Source organism: Sardina pilchardus, chromosome 1, assembly GCF_963854185.1.
Source record: "Sardina pilchardus chromosome 1, fSarPil1.1, whole genome shotgun sequence".
Lineage (NCBI taxonomy): Eukaryota > Metazoa > Chordata > Actinopteri > Clupeiformes > Clupeidae > Sardina > Sardina pilchardus.
The window spans coordinates 47,308,839-47,321,175 of NC_084994.1; the positions used below are offsets into that span (position 1 = coordinate 47,308,839).

Sequence of the window (12,337 nt, forward strand, 5' to 3'; positions counted from 1 at the left end):
CTGAATTCCAGAGCACAGCAGACCAACAATACAGGAATGACCGATGATGGAAGAGAAAGGTGTCTAGTCATTGAAGGCCTGTAGATCTTCAGTCGAATGATATACCTTTCATCAGGCCCTTCACTCCAGTACTCTGGATCAGCACTATGGCTACTGTGTTCCATGCCACAACACATAATAAGAAAATGACTGGGGTCCAGATAATCATGTCAGTGTTATGCCTACCCTCTCTTTTTAGAAAAGGGTCAGGGACATGGCAAGGACAAACCAGTTCTGCAACGTGGTTTCAAACTTTCCAAAAAGCCTTGGCCTTTCCGTTCGGTCATATGCTCTCATATGACGGGAAGACTTCAGACTGAACAGAACAGAACATAAAGTTCAGTATATAGAAACAACGTCATCCAGGTGATGTATTACAAAATATTACACTTATTCGAGACAAAAAACTCCTGGAAACATTCTGGATTTATTTTCTGAATACATTATCTCCTCATGGGTTAAATGAGGACTTCAACATTAAATTAAACCCTCCTTATAATTTGTGTGTCTTCCTAGCTGAAATGTACATTGCTCATCTGATTTGTAGATTGATATTTCATCTTTTGATGTGTTCTGTTCTTTCTTTCTCTTTTTTGCTTTTTCTGTTGGTGTCATATATTTTTCATATACTTCTTTCATGTGTGTTTGCATATTTGTTTTTTTGGAATGGGGTTATACACCGAGTGTGGTGAATATATGCTCCTTTAATAGAATAGGAGCATAATCTGTCCAGTGAATGCTTAATGAAATCATTAGAAGGTGCAGTCTGTGTAGTTGGGTACAGTTGGGCAGAGGTCTCATATAGGCACCTGTAGGTAACATTTTTATGCCTGAAGAAGACCCTGGTGGGTCGAAACATTGCATGTTTTTAAATAAACCTTGTCGGTTCGGAGTCTCCAGTGTGCGGACATCTACTTTTTTTTATCATCTCAAAGCATAACATAAGATAAAACTCGGCTCCAAATTCTACTGGCCTCATAATCCTCTTTAAAGGGATATTCCACCATTTTTGGAAATAAGCTCATTTTCCACCTCCCCTCGAGCAAAACAATTGATATTTACCTTTTTCCCGTTCATCCAGCCATTCTGTGAGTCTGGCGATACAACTTTTAGCTTCAGCCTAACATAGATCTTTGAAACGGATTAGACCAGTAGCATCTCGCCTGCTAGCATCATGTTTAAAAGTGACCACGATTTCCGGTAATTTTCCCATTTAAAACGTGTCTCTTCTCAAGTTTGAAAGTGCAATAAGACCAACTGAAAATGAAACCTGGTGTTTTTCTAGGCTGATTTGACATGGAACTACACTCTCATCTAGCGTAAAATAAGTAAAATGTGTGCTTATGCTAAAAGGTCAATACTGTAGGTCAATTATATCGCATATGTTGTTTCCACTGTGGATAGTCTAGTATTCTACTATGTACAGATACTATGGCAAATGCTGAAACTGAACCAACTGTTGACTTGCATGATATCACAACTAATACTAATACAAAAGTTCAGCTGAATTGTCATTCAATCTGTACTTAACCAGAATGTCTTTCCTGTCTTGGGCCATCATCCAAACTAGGCCATCATCCACATCTACCCATACACAAAGATAGTATCAGAAGGGCCACTTAAAACAAAACAAATATCAAGATGGATCGTGGATATGTGCCTAAACATGGTAAGTGTTTACAGTGCTTTCTGCCATAATGATTGATCCCATAGACCACACTCCTGTCTCATCTTGCCGATCCCCTTCACTTTCAGATCTACGGATAGTCTTACTGGGTCAGGCTGGTCCATGGAAAGGCTTCGTCAGCAAGGACATCGTGGGCCTGTGGGCCGATGGGTCAATGTGCTTGGAGAGAGAAGAATCTGGCCGGACAGTCACCATGGTGATGACCCAAGGCTGGGACAGTGAACACACTGGTGGTGGTGCAGTAGAACAGGAGGTCATGAGAAGCGTGACCCTTTGCCCTCCAGGGCCGCACGCTCTCCTGCTGTCGCTGCCCATCGGGCCCGACGTGGGCATCACAAGGCGTGACGTGGAGAGGGCACAACAGCACATGAGCTTCCTGTCTGAGAAAGCCTGGAAACACACCATGGTTGTGTTCATCTGCACCTACAAAATAATGTCTAACACGATCTTGCTGGACAGACACATTCTAGGGCAGCTTGTAGATAGATGCGGAGGAGGACATCCTATTATTTTTTTGGACAAGCCCAGTTCTGAGCTCTTACAGAAGGCAGATCAAATGGCGGCAAGAAACAGACAAAGTTTCCTTCAACATCATGAGGTGAAAATGCCGAGACTAACTATGGAGGCAGAACAGCTTGCAGCCTTCATTCAAAATATGAGGAATATGAGGGGCAGTGGGTCACCAGGTGAGTCCAATTTCCTTACGGTTTGTTTGTATTTAATAAGCGATCAGTACTTGTGTTCAAAACTTTACTCTGTAGAGAATATTATATGAACATGGAAGTGTTCAAGTTCAATAATGTATGGAAACCCCTTCAAGACTGTTCGAAAACCATTCCAGGTGTCTACCTGAGGTTGGCTGAGACTGAGAGAATGCCAAGAGTGTACAGTATGGAGAGAGAGAGAAAGAGAATATTTTTGGCAAATGTGTTCCAAGGTCATACAGATACAGAATACTTTCACAATTAGAAACAGTAGCGTGCATCTTATTATTATATGTACAGTATATACAGTATGGAGGAATGCTCATCTACTATGAGTGGTGTATGATGGAGGATTCTATTTGTTTCCCAGGACCACGACCCGCAACGGCACATCATAGAGAGATGCCACAGAATGACAGACACATTGGAATGGTGGATCTTTTGGGTGTGTTTGATGGTTGTAGTCCTGAACTTCTTTGGTGTATTATTATCTTTGCTGGCGTTTGTCTAGGTTTCATCATGTGTCTAGTTATTTCTCTAGCCGAACGTATCTGTTCAGTTTATCCTTGGTTACCATCGGTTATTATTGGCTGCACATCCACAGTAGTCTTGATTTTTTTTTTCTCTTTTTTTTTGCTTACCTCACTAAAATGGAGATGATGGTGACAAGGTTTAGTACTACAGGTTGTGAAAACCAGCTTGCTGCACTAGTGACGAAAAAGCTGTTGGGTCTGTGATGTTGGACTTACTGTAACAACCAAAGATGTTTGGATGATTATCATGTCTGGCCTCCTTCTTGGACTGCCAACCCACACTGATATGGAGTGACTATTCAAGACGACGTAAAAATGATGGGTTCATCAACTGACATTTCAAATAGCCTTTGGACTGTTGGATTTTTAATAAACAAACAGCAATTCCTACTGCACTAACCTGAATCGAAACAAGCAACAATTTCTGCTCTGTCCCAAATTCAAAGACCGTTTCAGAATGCCACAAATGAAAAGCATGACCAGTTAGAGTTGCAGAGTGTGATGTCACTTACAGTATACCAGAGAGTGTTTAGTCACACCATGTGCCAATTTCATACTGTATGGCCATGTATCATTCCACAAAATGGTGTTTGTATTCTCTATCATCAAGTTTGTAAATTAGGCTAAACAGAGCCTTAACTCGAAACAGCTGTTAGGCCATGCTTACTGCATGATTATTATGATAATAATTTGTCCATATTCATTATTGAGTGCTTAGCCGGAATGATGTACATGTATGCAGTATTGTACATAGGGCCAGTTTTTGTCTGATGCATGATAATGATATAATAAACTAGATACGTATACTGCAAAGTGGTACAAAATATGATCACCGCTCAGGCCTGCACATTCTCTCCGCAAAAATAAATCACGCTTGTTAATTTGTTTCCATCTGCTACTCCATCCCCTACTGTAACTTCTATGTATGTAAATGAGCGTCTGCATGTGTGCGCTTGCTTTTGTGTATGTGTGCTTCTCTGTCCGTGAGTTTTTGATTGTGAGTGTGTGTGTGTGTGGGTAATGGGGTGAGTGTGTGTGTATACGTGTGGGTGTGTTTGTGTTATGCACGCGCGCCCTTAGCCCGGCATTGGCAGTGCCGTGGTTGTGTTGTGTGTGTGGGTGGGGGAGGGGGGGATTACTAGAATGTGTGGCGTAATAACACTTGGGAGCACTTCGACTCGGCGCAGTAATATCATCACTCTTAGATTTTCAGTTTCACTGAGTGAGGATATTACTGCGCCGAGTTGAAGTGCTCCCATGTTCTATTCCGCCACGTTATAGTTATCCTTCATACTCGCTTAGAAAAGTGCCATGTTTTATTTTGTTTCACCATACTCGTGTAACTGTATTTTAATAAGGAAAACATGGAGGTGTTTCGTCGCTTCTAACTTCATCTCGGTTTGGATCCGAGTGAATGAACTGGGCTAGCTAAGTGCTATCAAAGTAGTGCCGTGCGCCAGAGCCTTTGAGTGCACGCATTGAAATGCAAGAGGTATCAACTCGTCTTAGTTAAGGGAATAACGTAGTTTAATATGAAAAAACGGCGGAGTGTTCCTTTAACAAGGCACTCAGGTTCATAAACTAAACAGCTGGAGACAAGTCCGTAAAAAAACTCAAGCTTTTAATAACACTGTTTGGACAGACAGCATACACGTGATTTACTAACACAGGCACATGTACAAACACACCACTGCTGGAGGGGAATGAGGATATACAGGACTGAGGCCTACCAGTGGGAAGTCGTCTCCTGGGAGTCATCTACTCACATGTGCTCAATCACTCACACATAAGGGCAGAATAATCACAACCAGTGAGAAGAAGAAGACATGGCACACATAAAGATAGTGGTATCCTACCACCAAAAGGAACACTGACCTCCACATTGGGCACAGTGAGGTGTGGTTACCATGACGACATCATGACAGTTCTCCGATAACCTACTACATGAAGCCATTTGGGGTCATACTGATGGCCCTCATCAGAACTCTTATAGGGTCACTTGTGGGGGCAACTGATGGAGCATGGGGGTCTTGTAGTGGTATGATCTTTGGAAGTCTGATTGGTGCCTTGCTGGCCATATAGTTTACATCAGATCAACCAGGGGGTGAGGAGCAGTGGAGCAGCTTTAGTCACTGAAGATCCAAGTCATGAGGGCTGGTTCACTCATTCTTAGAAGTCATTCTTCTAAAACCTAAAAAGACAGCAGTAGATCTAATTGTTAACAACTTGACAATCTCACATGTGGTTGCAAATCGAACAAATTATGTGAAACATGCCAGGCGTAATACTGTACATGTCTGAGCAACTGTATTTCCAAACTGAACTCTAATGGATACACAGACATGTGTTTTATACCAAAAAGGTGAAGAAAGAACAATTTGAAGTATTGTACATTGTGTAATTATACTGTGTCATGTGCTGAAGGAGCATTTTCATGAACACCATATTTGTAGGATCTAAAAGCCTAACATACGGTAATGAAATGATATAAATCTAATAAGGTTAAGAGCTAATGGGATGGCATGGGTTACGGTGTGATGTCACGTACCCTACCAGCATGAGAGAGTGAAACTGAAACCATCTCTAATCAGAGGGAGATTCCAGAGCACAGCTGACCACAAAACAATGCTCAGCAATACAGGAATGCCCATGATGGATGGAGAAAGGTGTCATTGAAGACATGTAGATCATCAGAGTTGAATGATATACCTTTCATCAGGCCCTTCACTCCAGTACTCTGGATCAGCACTATGGCTACTGTGTTCCATGCCACAACACATAAGAAAACTTGGAGACCAGACCATCATGCTACCTTCTCTTTTTTAAAACAAAAAGAAGAAGAAATGAAAGAAGAACCGCTTTGGTTGCTTCTCAAAGTGTCGCATGACGGGCATGGCATGGGATGGACAAACTAGTTTCACGAGGTGGTTTCATTGTTTCCCAAAACAAACATTGGGGATGCTTTCATTTGATGGGAAGACTTCAGACTGAACAGAACGGAATGTAAAATTCAGCATAAAGAAAGAACATCCTCAAGGTGATGTATTACAAAATATTACATTTAACAGATAATAATCTTTGGATGGGTCATCCATCATCTAACAATCATTAGAAGAATGACAATTATAGCTCACTGTTTGTTTAAGGACACTGAATTTCTTTCAAATTAACCTATTACATTTATAACAGATACATCCTAAACTAAAAATGAGAGTACGTATGATTTGCGTATGAGGTTTGCGTCTCGTTGGGGTCCGGTTTGCTAGCCTGACGACGTCATACTCAATTCTTATCAGAATGGAGGCGGGGCTAAACTTCGGTCTGGCATCCAGGCTACCGGTTTGCCCTGTCGGCCCTTATATTCCCGGTGATGACCAGCGTTCTATACATTATCCCTTTAGTTGTAAACTGTATAGCCTACCTTGTAACACTGTCACAAAAATGTGTTATGACAATACACTGTTTTTGATCATTTTAAGTGAAACTTCTGTTGGAAAAATCTTACTTACTCTCATTCTTAGTTCCTCAGTATATTAGTCCTTTGTTTGGAACTATGGGCTGTGATTATAAAATCAGATGTCTTACTGTAGTAGCATTTAATCAAGAATAATTAGATAAATTGAGAATTTTCATCTTTCTTATCTGTGCTGTCACGCCTCATTCCAAAACATCAATTCTGGTACTATGGAAAGTTTAATACTGAAACAGAAAGAACTGTTGACCTGCATGATAACATAACTAATACACTTCACAAACGTTTGCTGCATTGTTCACCAGACTGTCTTTCCTGTGTGTTTAAGACTGGGCCATAATCCACATTTACCCCGTATACAGAGATTGTGTCAGAAGAGCCTGTTCGAAGATGGATCATGGATATGTGCCTAAACATGGTAAGTGTTTACAGTGTTGTCTGCCATAACGATTGATCTAATAGGCCACACTCCTGTCTCACTCTTGTGACACCCCTTCACTTTCAGATCTACGGATAGTGTTAATGGGTCCAGCTGGCCCTTGGAGAGGCTTTGTCAGTCAGGACATTATGGGGTTGTGGTGCGATGGGTCGATTCGCTTGGAGAGAAAAGGATCTGGCCGGACAGTCACCATGGTGATGACCCAAGGCTGGGACAGTCATTTGCAACACATTTTTGGTGCTGCAGTAGAACAGGAGGTCATGAGAAGCGTGACCCTTTGCCCTCCAGGGCCGCACGCTCTCCTGCTGGCGCTGCCCATCGGGCCCGACGTGGGCATCACGAGGCGTGACGTGGAGAGGGCACAACAGCACATGAGCTTCCTGTCTGAGAGAGCCTGGAGACACACCATGGTTGTGTTCATCTGCACCTACAAAATAATGTCTAACAAGATCTTGCTGGACAGACACATTCTAGGGCAGCTTGTAGATAGATGCGGAGGAGGACATTCTATTATTTTTGTGGACAGGCCAAACTCTTCTGAGCTTTTACAGAAGGTAGATGAAATGATGGCCAGCAACAGACAAGATTTCCTTCAACATCATGAGGTGAAAAGGCCGAGACCAACCATACAAGCAGAACAGCGTGCCAGGTCATCAGGTGAGTCCAATTTCCTTACAGTTAGTTTAACAATGAGGATTAACATAGCGATAAGTACTTATGTGTGTTATGTGAGATAGATAGATAGAGAGAGAGAGAGAGAGAGAGAGAGAGAGAGAGAGAGAGAGAGAGAGAGAGAGAGAGAGAATACATGTATTTTCACAAATCTGTTCCAAGGTAAGATACAGAATAATTTAAAGAAGAATAATTTCTCAATTAGCTTGCATCTTCTTATGGAGTAATGTTCATGTGGTATGTGATTCTATTTGTCTTCCAGGGCCACGACCAGCAACGACACATAGAGAGGTGTCACAGTTTGACCTGTTGTATGGAATAAAAATTATTTGTGGTGCGGTTTTATTTATTGGTTGTTTTTCGTTTCTTTGGCTTGTTGTTGTGATTGTTTGGTTGAAAGTATGCATGTTTGTTTTTTCGTATGGTTCGTCTTAGGTCTATCATAAGCGATGGCTTTGAAACACTTACAAACGATGCAGGACTATGGCCAGTTGCATGTTTCTGCGACGTCAGGAGTAATAGATTGGCATCGGAAGGCGTTAGGTCCAAGTGGTTTAATATTTGGCAAATCCATCCTATCCCAGTTCAAATATATCTGTAATAAATAAGACATTGAGGATTCTGTGTTGGTGTTTCATTACTAAAATATTGCCTACGGATCATCATTCTGATTTTAAAATGCAGACTTACAAATCACTGATAACACATCATAACACCATTCAAATCAGCCACACATTCAGTGACAGCAGTGAGTTTACAGTTATGTTCCCATGTGACCCGTAGGCCTTTTAATTCACTGCAATTACACTATTAAACAGTTATTACATTGTTGTTGTTGTTTTGGGTTTCATTTGATGTAGGTGACGTTATGTGGACACAGGACAGTCACGGGATAGGTGGCATACATCAGCCTCAATCATTACCGAACTGAGTAAATGCGACACTTCCCCTTTGAGTTATTTTTAGTAGGCCTACACTGACATGTAGAACTAACAAAGAAGCAAACCTCTTATATCTCATGAAAAGTGGTGATAGCCAGGCTAAATCTGTGGCTATAGTGGTCACCAACAAACACCTATGACAGTGTTGCATTTGTGGAAAAGTGTGCTTTTGGTGACACTGTGCGTTTCTCTCGCGCAACAGCATCGAAAGCGTCATGACAGAAAAGGTTGCTCTTGTAATGTAAGGACATCCCACTTAACCAAACGTCAGAGTGGGCGTACACATTCTGTCACAATCTCCACAATCTACGCTCTTTCAGCAGTTGACGTTTCGCATTTTGCGCACGCGTTTATCTTTGCCCCGGTTTCTCCGATCCATGAATTCCGACTGAGGATGAACGGAGCCCATGAAGGGTCCGCGTTATTTCAGCGAATAATCTCGAATTTTGCACTATTAAGAGATATTCAGACGCTACACGATGTTTGAAGAAAAATACATTATGATGTAAGTTATATTATATCCATGCGCAGATATAAAATTATTCTTTCATCGACCTTATCATCCTGTTTGCTTTTACTATTCAACCTAGTATCATAGCACAGTTGACCAAAACGTTCGTTGAAATATCGGGTTGTTCACTGCACTACTCTCCGTAGGCTACTGTAGCCTACTCTGTAATGTACGATGAGAAAGACATTCATAAGACAAGTGAAGCGGTTTCCGTGGGTAACCAATGTAACACTCTATGGCTGCTTATTCGCCGGCGGCGACGTTGTGCATCAGTGGTTCTCTAAAAGAGAAGACATGGACTGGAAACATACAAGAAATGTCGCCATAGTTGCTTTCAGTTTTCATGGTAACTTCAACTTCTTCTGGATGAGGTTTTTGGAGCGACGATTCCCTGGCAATTCTGTAAGGATGGTGCTACGAAAACTTCTGTTGGATCAGACCACGGCAGCACCCCTAGCAACAAGCGTATTCTATACCGGTGAGTAGCCTATGGTGAGGTCATTCATTGAATACACCGGCCAGAGTCACGCAAGTTAAATGTTAACGCAGGCTGTTAGTCACATTGTAACGTTATGAGCATAGTGTTCACTTGCTGGTGTTACCTAATAGAGGTCATGGAGAAGACACAATGGGACAAATATATGTGCTATTTCAGAAAGCAGCTGTGCCAACTCAAACAAGTCTATAAATAGGCCTACCCATCTTTGCGCTGCAGTCTGGTGCTGTTTCAAAGCAGTTATAGCCTAGCCTAATTGTCACAACATTTGTCATCAGGTATAAGTTTTCTAGAGGGAAAACAAGACATTTTCCAAGACTGGAGGGAGAAGTTCTTCAATACATATAAGGTAGGCTAGGTCATGGAGTGAAAGGTGTAAGTTGAATGTTCTAACTCATTCATGAAAAACCTAAGAACATGAATTAAAGGCAGAACGATGTTACCTGGTGCAAAGGGGAGATCTCTCTCTCTCTCTCTCTCTCTCTCTCTCTCTCTCTCTCTATCTCTCTCAATAAATCAATCAATCAGTTTGTCTGTCACACATAGCCTACACATACAGGTTACCTTAGTAGATCTAACAAATATTATACACCATTTGAGTGTGAATAAAACAATGATGTTTTTACTTTTCAGACCGGCCTGATGTACTGGCCATTTGTACAGGTAAAGAGCTGACCCACTGAACACCCTAAAGGTGGACAGGCCTGACAGGACGGTGTAGGTAACCAGCTGTTGTTGTGTGTCACCTTACTCTGATGGTCTTGCTCTGACGTGTGCCTCCGCTCCCCTCTGTCCGCAGCTGCTGAACTTTGCGCTGGTGCCGCTGTACGTGCGCACGGCCTTCACGGGCTGCTGCGCGTTCGTCTGGGCCACCTTCCTGTGCTTCTCGCAGCAGAGCGGCGACGGGACTGCCATGGCCGCCCTCGCCTGGCTACGAGGACCGGCGCCTGCGGCCGAGGCATCGCCACCGAGCACGGGGAACGACAAGTGACCATGGAGATGCCACGAAAAACAAAAAGTGGACCTCAGGGAGATGTGTGGATGTGAGTTTTTGTGCGTGTGTGTGTGTTTGTTTGGGTATGTGACAAAGAGAAGGAGTTAACGTCTTTCTCCTAAAGATGTTCTTTTTTTACATTTGACTCATTGGTAAGCACCTGGAGTTACAGCCTGGCATACTTGAGAGGTTGACCCATTTCCAAGACGAAACAAAAACAAAAAACTTGTTTGTTTAGCAGATGTGTATCTGGTGACCATTGCACCCAGAAGCTCATTCTTGAATATATGTGCAGTAGAACCATTCAGGCTCAGTTCTTGAATACATGTGCAGTAGAACCATTGAGGCTCAGTTCTGGAATACATATGCAGTAGAACCATGCAGGCTCAGTTCTGGAATACATGTGCAGTAGAACCATTCAGGCTCAGTTCTTGTGATGGCATCGTTGAGCTGATCATGCTGATGAGGCATATCTGGTCTTCTTGTCTGTTACTTGGGACATAACTGTTTGCTATTTTTTTATTTTAATTTTTTAAAAGACTTTTGGTATAATCTTCATAATTTATAAATAACCATATGGACACAGATTGCTGTGGCGATACCTTTTTATCTTGCTTGTTCTTGGCTTATGCTGAGTCTTAGGATATCTTATAGTTTGTACATGAGATGGAATGACATGAGATATAATACCAAAAAAAGGAACTTGGTAAGTGTTTTGGTGTACTGCACTTTCTTTATTTTCAGTTTGCTTCCTTCCTTCTACTTCCATGTAGTTGCGCTCTGTAGAAACCCTACTGATCTCAACTCTTACTTATCCTGGGCCCCATCTCCACACTGGAGTCAGTCTTTGTTAATAGACAAGTCAGTGAAGATTCATTTAGTCTGGGAACCAGCTTCAGGTTAGTCTGGTCCAGCTAGCCTATAGAGCTTGTGGTTGGTAAATGTGTGCACTGTATGTGTAAGTGGGTAAATTAATGATTAATTGTAGTTTAAGCCAAGTAGGTTACATTGGACTTGGCTGTTTTACAGATAGTAGATGAGATTGGAACCTCCTCCTTTCTGCATGAAATAATCACTCTTTTTCACTCTCTTTTTTTTGTTCTGATTTGGATGGAATTAGAGATACTGGAGTAAAAATATTTAAGTCCATAAACTATACTAATTGTAAGCCTGTATCATAACCTCTTGTGTTCTTTTTACATACCAGAACATATTTTCAGCGTGATTGCAGCACATTTTTGTTGACAATTAGTAGGCCATCCCTCTGGCTCATACAGACAGTTTTAATTAGTACTCTTAGTTTCCACCAGCTCTCTATTCTTTCCAGCACTGTCAGTTGTCTTGCTGCTTGTTGCTGCCACTGAATGTGTCCACGCCACGGTAATATACCGTATGAACTTTTGGTCTAAATATCAAAATTAAAGACACAAAGACTGACATGAAGAAAATACTGTTTTAAAAAAAACTGTTTTACAGAGAACTGGAATGTCTGTCACTGTGATTTTATGCACACTGTACATAAATAATACATGTAACATGTATTTTCCATGTAATGATCTCAAGTGGTCAGTTCCCAAGGATCAATTTGATCATTTATTTGCAAAAGTTATCTCATAGGTACAGTATATATTTTTTCTGTAAAGTATTTATTCTAAATAACACACTAATGTATTGATCTACTGAAGTTGTAATTGCTGTATAAGTGTGTGGTGCTCGGCTATATAAATAAAAATGTAATGATAAAACAGGTTGTCCATCTTTCTTTTATAATGGGTATATGAGAAGTGTGAAACCCAGACAGTAGGCTTATTTTTCCAGTCCAGGTGCATGTAGGTCCAAACACTTTCAT

General features: G+C 41.5%; 3 protein-coding genes across 3 annotated transcripts; all 3 read left to right on the plus strand.

Moving 5' to 3' along the window:
- Positions 1-3,817, plus strand: LOC134093675 (uncharacterized). The gene is made up of 4 exons (XM_062546862.1): positions 1-405; positions 1,610-1,708; positions 1,795-2,412; positions 2,801-3,817. Exons 2-4 carry the CDS (start codon positions 1,681-1,683, stop codon positions 3,088-3,090), a joined length of 936 nt encoding a protein of 311 aa, XP_062402846.1. The 5' UTR covers positions 1-405; positions 1,610-1,680; the 3' UTR covers positions 3,091-3,817.
- Positions 3,818-6,712: 2,895 nt separating this feature from the next.
- Positions 6,713-8,131, plus strand: LOC134093682 (uncharacterized). Its single transcript, XM_062546875.1, has 3 exons — positions 6,713-6,853; positions 6,941-7,531; positions 7,809-8,131. The coding sequence occupies exons 1-3, from the start codon at positions 6,826-6,828 to the stop codon at positions 7,979-7,981; spliced, it is 792 nt and encodes a 263-aa protein (XP_062402859.1). The 5' UTR covers positions 6,713-6,825; the 3' UTR covers positions 7,982-8,131.
- A 686-nt stretch (positions 8,132-8,817) lies between these two features.
- On the plus strand, positions 8,818-12,213 carry LOC134093697 (mpv17-like protein). The gene is made up of 4 exons (XM_062546898.1): positions 8,818-9,476; positions 9,773-9,843; positions 10,128-10,157; positions 10,294-12,213. The coding sequence occupies exons 1-4, from the start codon at positions 9,173-9,175 to the stop codon at positions 10,483-10,485; spliced, it is 597 nt and encodes a 198-aa protein (XP_062402882.1). The 5' UTR covers positions 8,818-9,172; the 3' UTR covers positions 10,486-12,213.
- The last annotated feature ends 124 nt before the right edge of the window (positions 12,214-12,337 follow it).

Coding starts and splice junctions, on each gene's coding strand:
- LOC134093675 (XM_062546862.1), top strand. CDS start 1,681: ATGGATCGTGGATATGTGCCTAAACATG. Junction 1,709..1,794: donor TGGATATGTGCCTAAACATG/GTAAGTGTTTAC, acceptor CTTCACTTTCAG/ATCTACGGATAGTCTTACTG. Junction 2,413..2,800: donor GAGGGGCAGTGGGTCACCAG/GTGAGTCCAATT, acceptor TTTGTTTCCCAG/GACCACGACCCGCAACGGCA.
- LOC134093682 (XM_062546875.1), top strand. CDS start 6,826: ATGGATCATGGATATGTGCCTAAACATG. Junction 6,854..6,940: donor TGGATATGTGCCTAAACATG/GTAAGTGTTTAC, acceptor CTTCACTTTCAG/ATCTACGGATAGTGTTAATG. Junction 7,532..7,808: donor ACAGCGTGCCAGGTCATCAG/GTGAGTCCAATT, acceptor TTTGTCTTCCAG/GGCCACGACCAGCAACGACA.
- LOC134093697 (XM_062546898.1), top strand. CDS start 9,173: ATGAGAAAGACATTCATAAGACAAGTGAAGCGGTTTCCGTGGGTAACC. Junction 9,477..9,772: donor AACAAGCGTATTCTATACCG/GTGAGTAGCCTA, acceptor ATTTGTCATCAG/GTATAAGTTTTCTAGAGGGA. Junction 10,158..10,293: donor TGTACTGGCCATTTGTACAG/GTAAAGAGCTGA, acceptor CTCTGTCCGCAG/CTGCTGAACTTTGCGCTGGT.